Source organism: Wyeomyia smithii, chromosome 3 (assembly GCF_029784165.1).
Source record: "Wyeomyia smithii strain HCP4-BCI-WySm-NY-G18 chromosome 3, ASM2978416v1, whole genome shotgun sequence".
Taxonomy (NCBI): Eukaryota; Metazoa; Arthropoda; class Insecta; order Diptera; family Culicidae; genus Wyeomyia; species Wyeomyia smithii.
The window spans coordinates 110366008-110386800 of record NC_073696.1 but is presented as its reverse complement, the minus strand read 5'-3'; the positions used below and the strand labels follow the sequence as shown (position 1 = coordinate 110386800).

Sequence of the window (20793 nt, the reverse complement as noted above, 5' to 3'; positions counted from 1 at the left end):
CTTGTTATACAGGTTATGAGTTTTATTGCCGGAAGAGTATGATGTACAAACAAACGTTTCTTCGCGAACTTGTATAGCAACTAACTTACAAACTCCAGATTATAATAAGACTCTTGGTCATAGAAATCATCAACTTCAACAGCTTGGAAATCAATTTCTTGATATAAATCGGCATTTATTTGCTGATATGCTACTGATTGCACAGTACTAGTGCGTAGTTTGATTTTACTGTCTTAGGCAAAACGGTCAAAATTTCGTAACTTTCTTCGTTAACAGCTACCCTTCAAAATGTTTTGCCACTTTTCCATTCTATCCATTGTTTTTTATTTGTTTTTGTCTTCAAAATCGTAAACATTCACGTATAGTTACTTAGCTTAAAGCTACAGGGCTTAAAAGCTCTAAAACATAGCTTTATACACCCATAGAGGGTCTATTTCACGGCTTCAATTCTACAGTGCTTATTGGCATTTGAAAATATTCTTTACAGCTAATATGCACTCAAATGCTGTTATGTGTTTCTTAGATGGCTTAAAATAGTGCTTGATGGTTACCTGGGTGATATAACTAAACAACCCAATAGACAAAACCCCAAATCTCCTTATATTTACACAAATATTCATGTAATGTGTGGAGATTTTTGCAAGCCAAGTGAAATTTTTTCGAATCTCGGATAGCAATTTTTCCAGATTTCAAGCAAATTTTTCCGGTTTTTCAAGCAGTTGCTGCCATTTTTCAAAAACATTTTGCATCTCTGCTCTGATTTAAAAATGCCGCGTTTCCTGAGCAATATGTCATTTTTGGAAAATGTTTACCGTTTTCCTTCGATTTTTAAATGAATACTATAAACTGCTCGATATGTCTTATATGACAGTTCGCCCATGTACGGTATATGGGAGAACTGTCATTTGGGGCATTTCGAGCAGTTTTTTATTCTTCATTTAAAAACGGAAGGACAACGATAAACGTTTTTTAAAAATCACGTTTTACGCAGAAAATTGCACTCTTTCGACTGATATATAAAAATCAGAAAACCATGTAAAATTTTAGAACCGCATTGTTCAGAGACACTAGATGTGCAGATTTGTCTGTAAAACGCAGCTTTTTAAATTCCGCCTGCAGATTTTTATTGATTCGCGGATATTTGCAGTTTTTTCATAGTTTCTGCAGATTTTTGTCCCAATCTTCTTATTATTGCGTAGACTTTCTCAAAATGTGTGCAGATTTTTGCCGGGGCGAGCGAAATATTTTTGATTCATTGATATTTACATTTGTATAAAGATTTCAAATATATTTTTCCGGGTTTTTCGAGCAGTTGCAGAAATTTTTCAAAAACATCTGGCATCTCTGGAATTGTAAATGCAAACAATTCGCGTACGCCCTGGAACAGGAATCGAAGAAACTTCGGCGAGTTATTTGATGAAAATCCAATAAAATGGACGAGAGAATTTTCTGGAGTTTGTTGAAAAGCGAAGTGCACGTAAAGGTAACATATTTAGCATCAAAATAAATTGAATTTCTACATGTTTTGTCTTACTAGCAAATTTATCGAAATTGGCAGCAAAGCTATCGAGATGATACTACAGCTGGAATATTAGACGTTCTGCAGTTAGTGATTGATTTGACTGGTTACGAATACCAGTTTACCTCAGAAGATTTGAAAAATAACAATTTGTTGGATCTTGTACGAAAGAAGATCGTCAAAACGGTAAGTGCAAGGAAATAATGTCTCATGAAAAAATAACGGAATCTAACGTTACAGAGTTTTGAAGATAAAGCTATTTTCGAGAATGCTGTGTTTCTAAACGGTCTGAATATGTTGTTCAAACTCATGATAGTTCAGGATCGAAAGGAACTGTTAGAGAACAACATTTGGCTCAATAAAACCGTCCGGCTCCTCATGGCATTCTGCGAGTCCAATGATGACAAATGCAAAATGGTAGCAGGCTACCTAAGTTCTACGATATTAGTTCTGGTTTCTGTTGTACAAGAGTATGTGCTACAGGATAATAAAAACATCCAGTTAGAGGAAGATTCCGAAAAACTTCACGAAGCAGTAAAGCGCGAAAGATACATCTCAAAACTTATTAAACTACTGGTTAATAACGTTGAGGCTGGTTGCCGATATAACAAAACGCTTCCATTGATAGCAGAGTCATACTGTGAATTTCTCGAAACACATTTAGTGTTCACGCAGGACGGTAGCATGCTGGAAATGCTCACAAAGTTTCTGCAGCATCAACACTGCAAAATGTTCTCCATAGTGGCTAATTGTCTCAAAAACTTGCTCAATTCCGATGAACCTAATTCAGAGGTAGAAAAAATAATCGTTAAATTTTTCTTGCAATCTTTGGGAAAACGCTTTGTTCAATCTATGATAAGTTTCAAATCGTGCCAAAGAGTGGCCATGGAGGTTATCGCTGCTGTGCAAAGGTAGGCTAAAAGTTACATCATCTGTTATCTGCAATTTTCTAACTTTTTCCCCGTGTATAGACAAAACTGTGGCCGTGCTATATTTGATAACGAAATGACCGAAAAGGTTAGACAGTACATGTTTAGCGATGATGAGGTTGTTCGAAGTCATGCAATCGATTTCCACGTCAGTATTTGTTGTACCCCAAATGATGTTGACAACAAAAATGGTGATATTTTACTCGGTATATTGAGATTATACGGACGCTACAATCACACGTCAATTTCCCTGAAAGAGTTGATAACCGATCTATGGAAGTTGGATTTTTTCGATGATTGGGGGCTACTTTTTAATATACTTAGTACTGAATGCACTCGCAATGATAACCTTTTTATGATTACATCCGTAGTACTTGTTATATCGCAATGCCATAAGCTGATGCTAAGTGACCTTGAACATGCTTTGGATCCAGGTTCCAAAAACGCAGATTTTTCACATCTACGGAAAATGGCAAAAGCTTTCTTGCTTGATTACCCTCACGCTTTGCAGGAATCCATGCAACATAAACAAGCATTCATTGCATTGTTGCAGCCGGCTAACTCAGCGTGTCATACTGTGTTGCAGCAATGTAATATTACTCACGATGACTACTACGATTCATTATTTACGGTGCTGTCCACTGTGCTAAAAGTTGCAACTAGCTTTGAAGTGCTACAGAAAAGTATGATGACCATACGCAGCTATTGGGGTATTATAGTGGATATAGAGGAAATGTGGATCGATATTTTGAATGGAATTGTAGAAGAATTTGTAAGCACAAGAATGCGATTTAACAGCAGAAACATTGTAAGTAATGTGAATATCAGAATTTCGTATGTTATAACGTTTCGTTTCCTTGTAGGGTCAAGATTGCATTCTCACCAATAAGTACGTAACGTGTATGACCCGACTTACCGCTTTTCTCGAGTTGGATTACGAACTGCATGCACATGCATCAGTTATTAAGAAAATATTGGTGAACGATTTTAGGCTGCTGGATAAAATGAATTTGAATAACAGCCAGACCAGCATGTTTTATCGTTTGTACAAATGCGTCATCTACGTCATTGTAAAAGAATTGCCAGCTGGTACTGACAGCGGTTTCGGGGACTCTTTCGCCAATCAAACGTGCAGCGGCCAGCGTTTGAAGAAACGCATGCAGGAGCTGTTGCGCGCTTTGGTTATACAACTTAACAGTTTCGATGAAACGCTTGATACCTGCTTGCACGTATTTACTAGCCTCTGCGACATGCTTCTATTAAGCCAAATCGATGTTGTCGAACTACATCAAATTGATTTCAGAGTTGAAGTAATCGTACTGGAAAAAATGGCAAAGTATTTACTTAATTATCTGTTCTCCAAAGAATATGGTAAGTGCACTATTTGGTTTTAAACTACGATGAACAACCATTGCATATATTGACAACAATACGGTATTTTTTTAAACACTATCCTTAAAACTTCTTTTGATTTTTCTCCATATATTATATAAGACTTTATATACTTCAAAATTTATAATTTGTTCTGAGAATTGCCCATGAACGGTTTCGAAGCAATTGGGTCAAACAACACTCACACGTGCCCACAAAATGGAGAGTTCCCTTTTTTAAATCTTTCATTGTGCAATTGAAATTTTACAATCGCAGTGTGTCATGAAAGAAAACTTTTCGCCACAATCGGTTAAATAACGAAAAATTTTCACAACGTTTTTTACCACCGACCAAAGCGAACGCGTTTGAAATTCGGTCCGCATCGGAAAATCTCGGCATACGGTCAACGAAATTTACCGGAAGCACACTGGGAGGTGATAGAAAATGCGTGAAATAGTTCATATACAAGCTGGCCAATGTGGCAACCAGATTGGCGCCAAATTCTGGGAGGTTATCTCGGACGAGCACGGAATCGACGCGACTGGTGCCTATTGCGGGGACAGTGATTTACAACTTGAACGTATTAATGTTTACTACAACGAAGCTACGGGAGGGAAATACGTCCCACGGGCAGTTCTGGTCGATTTGGAGCCGGGAACAATGGACTCCGTAAGAGCTGGTCCGTTTGGGCAATTGTTCCGACCGGATAATTTTGTTTTTGGACAGTCCGGAGCCGGAAATAACTGGGCCAAAGGACATTACACAGAGGGTGCTGAGTTGGTAGATTCAGTGTTGGATGTTGTTCGTAAGGAATCGGAAGGTTGCGATTGTCTACAAGGTTTTCAGCTTACTCACTCGCTTGGCGGGGGTACTGGTTCAGGTAAAGGTAAAGGTAAAGTAGTTGACGCAAATGTAATTTTGAAATATTTTAGGCATGGGAACACTGTTGATTTCTAAAATACGAGAGGAATATCCAGACCGTATTATGAACACTTTCTCCGTCGTCCCTTCACCTAAGGTGTCCGACACTGTCGTTGAGCCGTACAACGCAACACTAAGCGTACATCAGCTGGTAGAGAACACCGATGAGTCTTACTGCATTGATAACGAAGCTTTGTACGACATCTGCTTCCGAACACTAAAGCTTACCACACCAACGTACGGCGATTTGAATCATCTAGTTTCAGCTACCATGTCGGGTGTTACCACGTGCCTTCGTTTTCCGGGTCAATTGAATGCAGATTTGCGGAAGCTAGCAGTAAACATGGTTCCTTTTCCACGATTGCACTTTTTTATGACCGGTTTCGCACCGTTGACTTCGCGAGGATCCCAACAGTATCGAGCACTTACTGTTCCTGAGCTTACACAGCAAATGTTTGATGCTAAAAATATGATGGCGGCTTGTGATCCGCGGCATGGCCGATATCTCACCGTTGCAGCGATTTTCCGAGGACGCATGTCGATGAAAGAAGTGGACGAACAAATGTTGAATGTTCAAAGTAAAAACAGTAGTTACTTTGTCGAATGGATCCCAAACAACGTCAAAACGGCGGTTTGCGATATTCCACCACGTGGCCTGAAAATGTCGTCAACGTTCATCGGAAATTCTACTGCGATTCAGGAGATTTTCAAACGAATTGCCGAGCAGTTTACGGCCATGTTTCGAAGGAAAGCTTTCCTGCACTGGTACACAGGTGAAGGTATGGATGAGATGGAATTTACGGAAGCGGAAAGCAATATGAATGACTTGGTTTCCGAATACCAGCAATACCAGGAAGCAACCGCCGACGAAGAAGGTGAATTCGATGAGGAAGAAGAAGGAGCCGAAGACTGAATGCAGTTGAAATTCGTTGTTTTGTTAACTATAATATGAGTTGAAAATAATCGTATTGTTATTCTCCGAAATAAAATTTGGTGATTCTTCAAACTGATAGGTTAATTACAATATTTGACAGAATATAAACCAGCCATTCAGTAATGTAACGTTTAAATTTTTTTTTTTGGTTTTGAGTTTATCAAAAGCTCCGTGTGCAATGAAACAACTTTATATTTGTGATGAGAAAATCATGTCATAAAAAAAACAAAATTTTGTTTTGCGTAACTTTATTTTTTCCATTAACCTACCTAAATGAATTTTGTTAGATTAATTCAGAGTATGTATTAAACACATTGAGTGACTGCATAACGAGAATTAAATGATTTGGTTGATGTATTTGTAATATTATTTATTATTATTATTATTATTATTATTATTATTATTATTATTATTATTATTATTATTATTATTGGTTAGCGGTTCGCCTATGTCACCTATTTTAAACTCGTTTCCAGATTGGCAAGAGGATCCAGCTGCTAAACACAAGCTGATAATGAAAAACTATATCAATCTGTACACACTTCACAAATCATTGCCCCGCATCACGGATACGCACTACATTGTGGCAAATTTTGCAGTCGATACACCTTTGGAGGAACAGCTAAAGCAACTGATGAAAGCCCTGCACGGAAGTGACCCGGTCCAGTTTGGTGAAGTAATTTGCTTGGCTGCATTCCAGTTACTGTTTGCCTATCGTTCCGAGTCTAGTGTCAAGGTTTGTAGGAATAGTATCCTTACACAGCTCTTTGTTAAGAACATTTTATCAATCCGGTGGTTTCAGCAATTCTTCAAAAAGCTACAATCATTCTTTCTGACCGAATTATTGGTTGACAATAAGGAGGAATGCTGTAACCTAGTGGCCAACATAGTGGAGAAGATATTAAATCACATGATGAATGTGATGAACGAAGAAGACTGCGTACGAATGGCTACGCGTATGCTCAAGCTGATGGAAACTTTATTACCGTATGTTCCGATTGAAGACCGATTGTCATTGTATGTTTCGTACACATTGGATAAACTCGAAGTTATGACTATCGTTTTTTTACAGAGAACATTTGCTGCTCCGGCATCCGGATTTCGAGCACTTTGGCGAGGAAGATCGTAAAGCGGTCAAACGATTCGTAAAGCAATTAAAGAAATGATGTGGCTTTACCTGTTTTTTTTTTTTTCATCTCTGGACATACAGTCAGACCAAGATAAGTATTGTTTCAAGCGACAATTTCAAAATCATATTCTGTTATAGTATAAAATATAGACATCTGAGCCGAAACCTTAAATTGTTTTCGGAGATCGAACCTAGTGTTCAGATTTATCAACATGCATTTCTTTTACTTGATCAAAACTTGCTAGTGAAGTGTTCTTGCACGGTTTTTGAACACCAGGCCTCGTTTGAGGGTTCTATTGAAATAGTTGATGGCATTGTACGACCAGGAGCATCATAGACAGGTTCTCACTGTACGCTTGGAGAATTTGTTTTGTCAAATCACGACCGTAGAATCCAAAACTGTTCCAGATTTTGCTAGCTTGTGGTTCTCAATCAAATGTTCCACATTAATCCTATTTTGCGCTATCTAATGTTAATGTTCTTTATACCTTCTCACCACGCTGCAACGCGCTAGTGAGATTATTAATTTATTCTCTTGTGTCTCATCTTCGATTACTTGACTATTTCATTGTGATTTTACCTCAGAAACGATTTTCCCGAACCTCAGTTCTCGAATAGTTCCTTTTATTGCCGAAGCACTGCTACCATCAAGCTATTGGACCACATCCAGTTCTGTAAGCTTCTTAAGAAAACGTATGGAGTAGAGTGCCCACAACATGACATAAAGATCGTCATCGGAGATATGAACGCACAAGTTGGACGGGAGGAGTTCTTTTGTTCCGTTATTGGTAGGGAAAGCCTTCACTCTGCACCAACGACAACGGCTTGAAGTTAGTGAACTTCGCCGCGGCCAGAAGAATGGCCATCTGTAGTACCCATCTTGAACGTCTGAACATTCGGAAGCAAACCTGAAGACACTTTTCAGACGTCATAGATGTGCGGTCCTTTCGAAGGCCAAACATCGACTCAGATCACTATCTCGTTGTAGGCAGGATTTGTGCCCGGCTGTTCAACGTATTTGAATCGAAATCGGCGAGGAAGATACGTCTGGACATCCAGAGGTTATCAGCGGAAGGAGTTGCTGCAGAGTATACTCGGAAAGTGGATAGACGGATCAGTAAACCAACTGGAGTGGACCTGAACGAGCTGTGGAAGCACATCCATGATGCGGTCAGCGTAACATCGCGAGAAGTGATAGGCATGACAACGGGAACCACGCGAATGTCTAAAGGAGGCGGTAAAAAAGAACCGAGCCTACGCCAACACGTTAGTAGTAGCTAATCGTGTGACACGTCACATGCGAGAGAAAGACCGGGAGGCAAGAGCTGCTGAAAAAAAGCTTCACCGCCGTAAGAAACGTGAGCACTACGATCGCGTCCTCGCGGAGGCGGATAATTGCTTCACCAGGCACTACACGAGGAGCTTCTATAGAACGATCAACGAAATCAGTACCTGCCATGTGCAATGACCTGGAGGGGAACCTGATTACCGATAAATCGCAGGTGGCCAGGCGTTGGAAGCAACATTTTGAAGTAGTGTTGAACGGTGAGGAAGGTAGGAGAGTCGCCGAAGGAACAGGATAGAAATTGGGGAGGACGGACAAGCTGTGGACCCACCAACATTGGACGAGGTGAATAATGCTTGCAAAGAGCTAAAAAACAACAAAGCCGCTGGGAAAGACGGCTCACCGGCCGAATTTTTCAAAGTTGGGAGCGAACGGCTGTGTAGTGCAATTCACCAGATTATCCTGAGGGTATGGTCTGAGAAACAACTACCTACGGACTGGTTGAAAGGACTTATATGCCCTATCTACAAGAAGGAACATAGACTCGACTGTAGTAATTAACTAAAAAAATTTTCCCGTATCCTGTTCCAGCGACTGAGGCCGTTGCAGGAAGCCTTTGTTGGAGAACACCAATGCGGTTTTCGAGTGGGGCGATCTACAACGAACCAGATGTTTACCTTCTCGACCAGTTTCGAGAATACAACTTGCAGATGCATCATCTGTTTATTGACTTTAAGGCGGCGTACGACACAGTGAAACGCAATGAGCTATGGCAAATAATGCTAAAACATGGTTTCCCAACAAAACTTATTAAACTGTTACGTGCGACGCTTGACGGTTTCACATCATGCGTCAGGACGAATTTTCGGACGCGTTTGTGACGTTAGATGGTCTGAAGCAAGGTGACGGGCATTCGAACTTGCTGTTCAACATAGCTTTAGAAGGTGCGATACGAAGGGCAGGTGGGCTTCTAGGCTTCGCGGACGGCATTGATTGAATTGGTGTTAACCGTAGAGCAGTTGAGGAGACCTTCACGGCTCGCAAAAGGGAAGCTGCGAGAATTGAACTCACCATAAATACTGCCAAAACAAGTACAGTCGTATGATTGTTTATTTGATAGCAAAAATTTTTGAATACAACTAGTTCGCTTCGAAAAATAATTATCCGAATACATCACAGTTCCGTAAAACAGTTTCACAAAAACTACAACTAAAGCTCGTCTTCGATTGCATTACTCCAGGAGAAGCGGCTCAAACAGCGTCTGTTTCTGAGCGAGTGGCTGAGTTTGAAACACTGTACCATGACTGCGGGTAATTCTGCGCAGCACATTTTCCCGCGCACTCATCTTGAAAAACTGTTTTGAACAGTGAATTTTACTTGATTCTTCTTTAAACGACTCTTTAGCGCAAAAACTGAGTTTTTCAGCATAAAAGGCTATTTTGGGACCTCTACGATTCGGTTCCATATCCGATTGAATACTTTTTTCACTGGGATTCCAGAGTTGCGTTAATCTACGTTGCACTTTTTTGTGCGGAATGCTGAAAAATATCAGGGAAATTGAAATGACATTTCAGGGAATTTCATCTTGAAAATTTTTTCGCCACCCTGTATACAACTCCATTGAGTCAATGGAGTTGTATAGAAAAACCAAGTTTTTTGTTAAAAATAGATTATATACAGTAAAAGTAAGTACTAAAAAGTTAGAATAATATAAAAATAGGGTAACTAATAGCAGTTTTTCCGTTCATTAAGCAAAATGCTCGTGGGAATTCCGATTTTACTACCACTACCTCTACAGCGCCATCTCTTAGCATTGAACATTTTTTCGGGTGCCCCATTTTACTACAGTATGCAACACTTCGTGAAGGCCCTTAATTGGTAGCAAAAACAGGGTTTAATTAGGAAACTTCAGTGTATGATACCAAAAGCAGGATGGTGATAAAAATTTTCGAAAAGTGGATTAGACTCGCGTGAACAGTTCTGTTCTGTTCTCTTTATTGTGTTTGTTATCGAACTGCTTCAATAACCGTTTAGATCTTATATCAGACAATTGATTATGCTAATAACAATACTTTGCTTGACAGCTATTAGTTTGTCGTTAAATAAAAACTATGTTTAAACGCTTAATTTTTTTCGGTCCCGATTTTTTGTGTTAATATATAACATAACAAGCGAAATCGATCGGTATGAAGGATTAAAGTACATAACGAATTGCACTACGATTGTGCCTACAAAAGGTAAATCTTACGATACAAGTGTTTTTTTTTTTTTTGGTTCCAGCCTTTGCAAAGATTGGCTATTCCATTGCTCTTCAACTTCCATTCCACTAGACTTCTTCCATTTGTAACTCGATGTCGTCCTGTTCGTTGTTGATAAGAGCTTTCCGACTCTCGTCTTTGGATTTTGGATGGTGTCCCCCACTGCTATTCGAACTGGTCTTGTTGGCAAGATTTACCACTGGGTTTAGCGAGTACAGATAAATGGCGTACGAAACCACCAAGATCGCGAGAGCTGTATTCAAGTAGATAGGTATCGAAAACAGCAAGTAACACAAAATTGCTGTAAACATCAACTCGAGTGCGCTGGCAAAAGTTTTCAGTATTGAATTCATGTACTTTAGAAAGAAGCTGGTTATAATTCCTATCGCTGCGTTGTTAATCATGATAACCAGTACTTCGAAACGGAAGACCTCGGTGAGGTGCTCACTAGTTACCACAGCCGTTAATTCTCCGCGGAACATCAATATCAGTAAGTTGCACACGATTGAGTCGACATACATGAATACATTTTGTACGTAGATGTTGATGTCCGAGCCCTTTCGTTTGAGTAAATACTCATTATAAACACCGGCCAAACAGGAACAAACTGTCTGTAGCAGAATCAGTACAGCACTAAAGCTGAGAGTAAAACCGGTAATATTTTTCCCATGGAAAGTGTCCCTAGTGTTGTCGATATGTGAATCTGCAGCATTTCCGGCAGCATTATCTTGACCCGGTAAATCCGAGGAACCAAACGAGAAGTTCCATTGCTTTAACATACAACCAAGCGTGAGCAGGACTAACGAAAACCATTGTTTTCGACTTAAATATTTTTTAAAAATGATCTAAAAGATAGGCATTGATTATTAATTTGATAACTTGCAGAAATGAAACTATAATACCTGGAATAAAACTCCAGTAACGACGACCCGCAACTGCAGCAACAAGTAGTATGTTGTCGGGTCAAACGTTGACAGATTCACAAAGGCAAGATTGTTGTACAAACAGTAGAGAAAAGCAGGAACAAAATATAGTAATAGCACTTCACTTTCTTCGATGATTTTGACGATCAAGGATTTTAACGAGTTTCTGTTGAGATGAAGCAATTATAATTTAACGTTATACTTAAAAAAAAAATGTTATATTTACTCTCGGCAGTATAGTGCAGTTGAAATGACTAACTTAAGAACTTCCGTAAGCAAAACAACAAGCACTGTGTTGTAACTGTAGCTGTTATCAGCACGCTGAGAAGCCGTAACGAGAATTCCTGAAAGAAATAGCCGTGAAATTAGTGAATTTCCTACTGCTGGGTGACTTATGAAATACTAGTCATCGTAACTCTTTTTGACCATTTAGATTAATTTAAGTGAATGTCAATCAAAAGGTCACTAACCTTGGCCAACAAACAATGACATGTAACTAATGAAGATAAGGATACTTTTTTTGCTAGGGAATAATTCTCCCCAATTTATTCTAAGATTTGTCATCCTGCTGACTATTTTAGTCTTATTTTTACCCAGGAAAAAGAGATACCGTCCTCAGAATAATTGTTCTGTGGTTGTACAATGCCTAGTTGAGATTCGCTCTCTTCAAGTTTCGTCGACGATCACAGAACCGTTCCATCCGCATACTGAATTTCGATACACTAAACTTATAATCACATAATAGGCTAAGAGCAGCACTTATTGTTTATTTTTAGCGAATTACGAAAAACAACACCCATTCGAATGTATCCTAATCTCAAAGCTTATAAACTTTCTTCGACCGTATCTGCCAGCGAAACAAAACAAACAGTTTCTTAACAGTTTGCCGTTCCAAAACTAATGACAGATGAACGTAATCGATTCCTGAGAGAATCGATTCATGCGACGATATTCAGATCTTTTTGTCGATGTATTTACTTACCCTATTAAAAAAAAATCACGTCGAAGTGAAATGATTTACTGTTTAATTCGCACTACATACTTGTCAAACATTTCAAAGTGGAAAGAAAATCTTTCGAATTATATCAATGCATTTATGCCTTGTTCAGACTACGCCGGATATCACCTGATATCGCCAGATGATATCGGATATCACTTCGAGCGTTCACACTACAGTGAGCTGATATGATTTAACATTTGCTGTGGTAATTGAAAAGAGAAGAAAACAAAAACAAGTCAAAGGTAAAAAAAGATAACAAGAGCAATGGGATTAGGATAGAGATGTCAGCTAGTTGGCTCGTACCAACGCGATCTCTCATATGCAATTGTCAAAATGTACGGGATGAAAATAGGGCAATCGCTCCATTATTCATCTCAACTGCTTGGTGCACCTATATTCATCTTATTTCTCTCATTTCCGGACTACTTCGTAATTAGGGCGAATCTTACAATGGCAACAAAACTCAAAAAAGGCAAACAAATCAGTAATTCAAATCCTAAATAATTATTGAACAATATGTTTGTCATCTAAATATTCTAATGAAAGCAAAAATGCTCTAGCTTTGTACATGGTAAACCTAAAACTTGAATTTCAGTCGCTTTACATGGTATATTCAAGAATTGATTGTTTCGCCCTTTACAATCCAGCTTTTTACGCACCATAATGGCGGGTGCTATAATGCGTGTTCGTAATTTGCGAACCTCTCTGCTTACGTCAGTTTCGTGATCTCTGGAGTTTTGGCAACAATAATTTTGCCAGATTTATTGTTTTCCTTGCGCAGTACATACACGCTCATTATTTGTTACTCTAAAGTGAGTTAGATATGACCCATTTTTGAAAAAAGTGGAGGTACCCTAATTTGAGTACTTTTACGGTTACTCACTTCTGAGTAAGGGCGTCATACGTCAAAAACTGATTAGAATCTACTCTGTTTATGCAAACCAGGAATTAACGAAAATGAGTACAAGTTACGCAGTTTGCCTAAATTTGGAAATTTGATGATTTCTGGTTTTTGTAAATCTGACTCGATAAATAAAATAAATTCAGAACAATCAAAATCATAGATTTATTTTTTATCGAAACATTATAAAAGTTTTAAATCATTCACGTGTCTTTATATAATGCGGCAACCAACCGGTTCACAGTTGCCCGTGAAATCATCCGTCACCAAACACTGCGAAGGATTTAAATTGTATCGATTGCATGTTTTGGGCACTGTACATCGATACAAATGTTTCCGTTCATTATCACGAATAAAAGCCCGACCTAAAACGGCATCGCAGGACACACAACATGCGGTTGTTCATTTTGAAGAGATGTTTTTTATGTTTTCAAATCCTCTGCAATAATGATGTTGGGCTGAAATTGTTATGGAATTTTGCTACATGTTGTTTGTAATGTAATTGATTAGGAAATTATTGATTTGATGAAAGATCAAATACTTACTGCTAGCAAACGAATAAAAAGCGACACCAATTGTTCTTCGGAAACAGATAATATCGCTGTTGAAAACTTTTGACATATACATATACTCAGGGGTGAGTTAACATCATGGATAATAACTCAAAACTGAGTAAACATGGTAATTATGAAAATTTGGGTAAATGTTACTCAATTATCCAGTACCCGATAACTCACTTTTTGACATTTTGCATAAAAATACCAAACTGAGTAGATCCTAATCAAATTAGAGTTAAAATAAAGCAGCGTGTAGAAAGTCAAACTGACGTAAGCGGAGTTGTCAAAAAGGTAGGTAAAATATTACGAATTTTCCATTATGGCGCGTAAAAAACTGGATAGAGATAAGTGACTTTTCACCTACGCACACTAATGAACGTGTAAACTCATGTAAAGTTGCTTTTGTTTCCTCCAAACTGTAAATCATCGCATCTCGTTGCTCCGACTTTTTATCACTTTTTACCATTTTTGGTCGATAATGTTCAGCAGCTTCCCCCGATTCATGATCACGAATGAAAAATTCATTCAGAAACGAGTTTAGAACTTATAATAAGTATTCAACTGAATATTTGTCCAGCTACCAAAAACATAGCATAGCAAACAAAAAGGCGATTTGTAAATACTTTCCTCAACTAGGTGTACTAATACATTCGTACGTAAAAAGGTCTATGCGCCTTTTTCGATCTGCTCGACAGTATCGCCCTATAGACCTTTTTACGTACGAATGTGTTAGTGCAACCAGTTGAGGAAAATATTTACAAAGAGCTGTTTTGTTTGCAATGCTATGTTTTTAGCAGCTGGACAAATATTAAGTTGAACACTCATCCTATGTTTCAAACTTGTTTCTGAATAATTTTTGTCATTCGTGATCAGAAATTGGAAGAAGCTGCTGAACATAATCGACCAAAAATGGTAAAAAGTGATAAAAGTCGAAGCAACGAGATGCGATGATTTTCAGTTTGGAAGAAACAAAAACAACATTACACGGGTTTACCCGTTTACTAGTGTGCGTAGGTGAAAAGTCACTTATCTCTATACTTTGCACCTTATTTTGATCTGCTGATCTATTGTATTTGATCTATTGATCTATTTTGATCTATTGTATTGGAGTACGACCTTTGCTTTTGATGTTTATTTTGTTGACAACTTTGATTTCGCCCATTCATCAAGATGAAGTCAAGTTTCGCCTTTCACTAACGTAAACAACAAAAAGGGCTTATTCTTTATTCTATTTCCTTTTGATATAAAGTAGTTTTCGCCCTTAACAAACATGAAAAAATGTTAGCATAGATGTTAATATATAAACACTTGTAAAAATTTTGTTGCATATATTTATATAGGGTATTTGTTGTATTCTCGGCAGTCTAAGCAGCAATCCTGTTAAAAATGAGCTCTAATGTCACATTAGTTACGAAGTACCGTCATGCTGTATTTTGATATGTTTGCTGACAACCCCTCAACTTATTACTAAAGAGCAAAACTATTCTAGGTAACGTAGAAGTTCTAATGCTTAATTCAAAATCTTCATACTTTGGTTCTTATATCGTCAACACAATTTCCATTATGGGCACATAAAATGTTTTCATCGTCAGTTGAAAAAAGTGGAGGAAATCTGAGTGTGTGTTAGTGAGCACAAACGCATTTCACGCAAATGTCAAAATTCAGTACACGTTGTTTACCTGACGACTGTATTGTATGAAATAATTAATTTAGAATTTGATTTCGTCAACAAAATCTATCCGTCGAACTTTTTTGTAAGTTTTGGTTTTCAATTAAAGAGTTACATAATATAACCCGCTCTGCCTTGTTTGAGTAGTTAGTAAACTCTTCCATATCTATCAGAATAAAGCAGTACAATTTCTATGCTACATGATCACCTAGGGTATCGACCGACTTAAGCAGTGGGTTTCTTCGACAGGTTTTCGCATAAAACTGCTGCAGAACACCTGCCAAAACCCTATTTTACTTTAAGCTAGTTTGTTCCTGCAATCGTATACAGTGATTGAATATTAATTAATACAAAAACACTGTTAACCTATAGTATGTTGCTAGGGGTGCATGAAAAAGCAGGGAGTGTTATACTATTGCTCTACGATAAAAATTAAATTCAATGGCAGTTTATTCAGTAATTTATTTCATAAGACATTCTTCAACGTTCGGATAATTACAAAATCAGTTTTTCCTTTCTTCTCTGTATTCGTTTGTTCTATTGCGCCTCGACTTCTCCTAGCTTCTTATTCCTGGGGTCATTTTTGACCTCCCGTTTCTTTTTAATAGCATCTTCTCTTTCTTGTTTCCTTTTTAGTCTCTGTTCTCGTTTCAGCATTTTCTCCTTTTCTAGTGTAGCTTTTTTCTCTGCTCTAATGGCCATTTTTTCCTGCCTGATTCTTCCCAATTCAATCTTTTCCTTCTCTATTGAAATCATTTCGCTCAACCTCTCCTCGGCAGTCAGTATTGAATAGGATTTTTGTTTATAGCTCCGATGTTTTCGTGTGAAATTTGCGGGAGTGTTCCAGAAATTTATATCTCCATTCGGCGAACTACCGTTTTCGTTAACGGAAGCCTGTTCCATTGTATAAACAGAAGTTGGGGCTTCGAATTCCGAATTTTCTGCAATGAGAAAACATTAAAAATCAAGAGCTTAAAAACAAATAGCTTACCCCTCGGGTTTTATTTGTCTATAATGTCTAATTCGATCACATCGCAGCTTGAGATGCTTTTATCAGATTCGTTCAAAAGCACATATTCTGCAATGAACAAACAGCCATATGTATTTGGCGTTTTTATTGCAGTGACTAAATAACATACCTTGAGGATTCATTTCATCAGTAGTGTCTAATGCGATCGCTTCGTAACTGTTTGTTAAAATGTTTTTATAAATATAAGCAAGGCATCTATCATCCTGTGAGAGACATTCGTCGTTCTCAGTTATTAGCATCTGTATCTTCGACGGTGCTATCATATTGATAGAATGTTCGATCGTTTCGTACGGGACCCAGAAACCTTTTTTTGCAGAATTTTCTTTACCACTTTCCGTATTCGATTTGCAGCTACGCAGCTCCTCATTCTGAACTATGCATTTAGTGTAGTTTACAGCATTCGCATTATACGGAAATAACCCACATGCAGCAAACGCAGATATGATGATGCTTGGGTTGAAAGCTTCGTCCATAGCTTTTTGTAACAAGGAGCCGAACTGCAACAATGTCACTGCTGCGAAATTATTTTCTAGTTTCCACCGATCCACGATTTGGTTCCATTTGGTCTTAAGTGGCTTGAAAACGCCGACATCGGCCGGCTGGATAATCCTCGTAGCATTTGGACATAGAGCAGTTAAAATAATTCCAAGCCGTTGGCAAACATCAGCTGCTTGTATTGCAGTGTATGATTTATGACCGTCTACAAAATAGATCACCGGAAATGTTACTCCTTTTTTAATCAAGAATGGGTTAAAAAAATTTCTTAGTATAAAACAAAGTTTTTCGAGTCCATCCATCCATTTTCGGAATGGCCTAGGCCCCAATTCGCCGGAAAGGATTGGATAAGTTCCTTACTTAATCTTTTTTGAAATAAAATGACATCTGGAGGTACTACAGAGCCATCAGCACAAAAAGAGAACATAACTGTTATGTTTTGCTTACTACTTCCTGTTTCCACGATAGATACGTTTTTAGTACCTCGTGTAGCGAGCACACGCTTAGATAAAGGGTTCAAACAAAATCCAGATTCGTCTCCATTGTATATTCTCGTTGAATCTTCAGTATCTTAATCAATCCATTTTCCAGCAAGTAGTATCGAACGGTTTGGAACCAGGTCTGAAGATTTTTCTCGGAGACTTTAGCGCTTGCCAGAGTCACCGGTTCAGGTGTTCGTAAAGCTAAATCTGGATGTCGTTTCATGAATCCTCGAAACCCAGTATGGTTTATATAGGGTGTGGCAGATGTATCATAGTTTTACATACACATTCAAATCACTTTTCAATATCATGTGTAAAACTGCTATGATTTTATTTACACTACCGTTGCTATGAAAGAGTACTACGTCACACCAATGTTTCGGTGTCATATTCCTGCAGTGTTATAGTGTAAATAAATAGGTACCATTTTATCTTAAATTCGATTTTTTTCCTGCAATAACTGGAAAAAAAAGAAATGCCTGAATGTGCCGTTTCCTGTTGAGATATTTGTGAACATTGTACCGAAAAAGGCATGGATTTACGTTGTTTTCAGACGAAACTTACAGGTGTTATGAAAAAAGTTCATGAAGTTTTGTGGTGTTGAAACAAATCCGGGGACCTACAGGCCCACAGCATTTCCAGCAGCAAAATTTTTGAATTATATCGTTGAGGTGCAAGAAAAAAAAACTAGTTAGAACAGGTACTTACTTTTTGTGAAGTAGAAGCCCTTCATTCAAATGAACTATTTCTTTTTGCTCCAACTTCTCGGACCCGCGATCCCGAAAAACATCTGACCGAGAAACTCATGTGGAGGGAACCAGGCAATAAGACCTAACATGGTGACATGGAAGCAGTCTTATTTTAATTTTCCAGAAAAGTAGAGTAATAGAACATATTCGCATTCGAACTACTCATCGTAGTTTTTTGCTAATTCCAGTAAAACTAGCGTTTCGTACAGCCAACGTTACGAACCAGAAACTACAGTAGAAACAAATCAGCGAAGTAATGTTGCTCATTGATGATGTTATTCGATGATTTTGAATCGTAAGATTGAGGAAACAGATCGACTAAAAACAAAAATGGATCTACTAAAAGCCAAAAAGATTATAAAAATAAATGAAAATTGTGAAATGCAAAGTATTTCTTAGATGTTCGTTTTAGGCAAGCTTGGTTTGAATCTAATAAACGGTCATTTGAAAAAATCAGGAAGTTGTTTGTTGTTTCACAAATAACATCAGCAATTATTTCAAGTTATCCTGCACTGCGATTTGCTACGTTTGTTGTGTTTCATTGTAAAAATTATGTGATTGAATAAAAAATAAGCGTTTCAAGAACAGTATGCTCCCCTGTTTTTTTTGTTTTCGGAAATAGTTTCTTCATAAAAAATTATTTTCAAAATGAACATTAACATAAAAACAAAATATAATGCCGTGAGAGAACGTACAATAATTTGTGGTATGACGTCACAACGACTCACTCGGATTTTATTTACATTTTTCGACTCGCCACCACAATTTCACGTATACTTCTGCCACACCCTATATAGACCATACTGCTCGAAACCAACCCATTCCTAGAATAAACATTACCACGGTTTAGTTTTATTTCCAATTATTTTGAATGTTTTCATGTTCACTTACCTGGAACATTATTTTTAAAAGGTGTTGTTCTTGGATGAGCTTTAAGATAGGAAGAAACTTTGAATATCAAGGCGGCACGAGTTACCGGAAATCCCTTTCTCTCCATGGTTCGCAACCATGTCACAATTTCCTGCTCTTCATTTTGTGACAAAACAGTGTAGGGGCCTACTGTACCCTTTTGTTTACATTTCAAACCCATTCGATACTGCAGTGTGGTTCGTGGAACTCCGTAATACACAGAAGCATAGTGAACAGACATGGAACCATTTTTAACATTGGCAATAGCACTGATAATGTTGCACTCCTTGTACTGCTTCTGCTTTTTAATTTTTTCCGTATTTATATTCGCTTGCTTGCTGGGAACTGCAACTGCAATTGAGAAATACAATTTGTTTACGGCATATCGAAAATTTCAATGAAGTAGAATTACTTACCTTTCGCTTCTAATCGACCATGAATGGACAAATCTGTGGGATAACCAACCCGGTGGCATCACTGACGTTTACGTACAACATAAGTGAAGCCAGCATTAGCTGGATCACTGGATCAATTTCACATGCAATTTGACAGCTAATTCATCGAAACACGAGAAAAAGCAGTGTTCATACGTGCATACAGTGTCGGTGTTCAGCTGCAGTGTGTTTATGTGTTGTTTTGGGGTGATGTATTTATTGCACATAACGTCGAGTGCTTTGCTTGATGAAACAAAAAATGAATGCGTTGCATCATTATAGAATGTACACAACGTTTATTCTTGCCGATTTCGAACGGCGGTGTTTCTTGCAGGCGGCTGACATCGCGCGATGATTTAGGGATTAACATCTCAACGTATGTGTAAATGAGATAGTATATCAACGCTACCTTTAAACATTAACAAAGTTAAGCAAAGCTTTTATTTACATGAATAAATTGATTCGAGCGCATAATTCTGTACAACATATATTATGCTTCGTTCGTACACTGCTGTGTGAACAAACCTTCAAAAACATAGATGAGACTAACGCCACTGTCTTTCACGGCAGCTTCAGGAAACAAGGCCGATGCTACCGGGTTGGGGATAACACACTGCGGGAAAATCCATCACTACATTTTACAACGCTTTGGAATTTCCAAAACAAAACAGTCCACTTCCTTCACTGACACTCGTTGATACAGTGTCGGTACGAGTTAGCACGCATAAATTTGGTGTCGATTTATTTTGAGGAAACTCTAATTTTGAACTACAATTTGTTTTTCCATGAAAAAAATACATAGAGTACATTACAAATGTCCTGAGCGAAAAATATGTACCGTATTGCTTGTTTTTTAAAATTGAATAATCCCAACTTTATGCGTGCTCTACATGCACGCACCACTCTGCTCTGTACTCTCAAAGTTCTATTCAAATAATACGTTTTAATTAGAATGGTCGAAGTATATGTGAGATGTGCGTCACTAGCATCTGATCTTTCATCTAGATAGATTGGTTATGATGATGTCACTTTTATACATGTGTGTGATTCAACGAAGGAAGAAAGCAAACATAGCCAGCTTTGCGTGCATATGTTATTCTACAAATTCATCCCCCTGGCAATCATATTTTCTTGTATTGTGTTTAACTTTTCCCTCACGGGTATATAATTTTGATAAAGCTCTACTGGTAGCTGCTGACAAAAGTCGATGGGTAACAAAAAAAATTAAAGAGTTGTTTTCATTAGCTCATTAGCTTGTTTATTCCGTTGCTCTTACTTATAAAAAACAATTGTGTTTT

General features: G+C 37.9%; 3 protein-coding genes and 1 long non-coding RNA gene across 6 annotated transcripts; 2 read left to right on the top strand and 2 right to left on the bottom strand.

The window, feature by feature from the left end:
- Positions 1 to 1344: 1344 nt before the first annotated feature.
- LOC129726558 (uncharacterized) lies at positions 1345 to 9500 on the top strand. The gene is made up of 8 exons (XM_055683411.1): positions 1345 to 1483; positions 1538 to 1705; positions 1760 to 2430; positions 2491 to 3256; positions 3312 to 3819; positions 6151 to 6410; positions 6477 to 6691; positions 6747 to 9500. The coding sequence occupies exons 1-8, from the start codon at positions 1433 to 1435 to the stop codon at positions 6838 to 6840; spliced, it is 2733 nt and encodes a 910-aa protein (XP_055539386.1). The 5' UTR covers positions 1345 to 1432; the 3' UTR covers positions 6841 to 9500.
- LOC129726559 (tubulin beta chain-like) lies at positions 4111 to 5750 on the top strand. The gene is made up of 2 exons (XM_055683412.1): positions 4111 to 4699; positions 4752 to 5750. The coding sequence occupies exons 1-2, from the start codon at positions 4264 to 4266 to the stop codon at positions 5651 to 5653; spliced, it is 1338 nt and encodes a 445-aa protein (XP_055539387.1). The 5' UTR covers positions 4111 to 4263; the 3' UTR covers positions 5654 to 5750.
- A 566-nt stretch (positions 9501 to 10066) lies between the features above and the next one.
- Positions 10067 to 12178, bottom strand: LOC129726560 (UDP-galactose transporter senju). The gene is made up of 4 exons (XM_055683413.1): positions 11740 to 12178; positions 11496 to 11613; positions 11249 to 11435; positions 10067 to 11191 (listed from the first exon to the last, which is right to left on the bottom strand). The coding sequence occupies exons 1-4, from the start codon at positions 11831 to 11833 to the stop codon at positions 10415 to 10417; spliced, it is 1176 nt and encodes a 391-aa protein (XP_055539388.1). The 5' UTR covers positions 11834 to 12178; the 3' UTR covers positions 10067 to 10414.
- Positions 12179 to 15908: 3730 nt separating this feature from the next.
- Positions 15909 to 20262, bottom strand: LOC129726557 (uncharacterized). 3 transcript variants are annotated; one of them, XR_008728362.1, is made up of 6 exons: positions 20021 to 20262; positions 19478 to 19904; positions 19044 to 19412; positions 16536 to 18976; positions 16388 to 16474; positions 15910 to 16337 (listed from the first exon to the last, which is right to left on the bottom strand). It is a non-coding gene; the product is annotated as an uncharacterized LOC129726557 (long non-coding RNA). The 3 variants fall into 3 exon arrangements; XR_008728363.1 differs by having other exon boundaries at positions 15912 to 16474; positions 16536 to 17126; positions 17369 to 18976; XR_008728361.1 differs by having other exon boundaries at positions 15909 to 16474.
- Between the last annotated feature and the right edge of the window lie 531 nt (positions 20263 to 20793).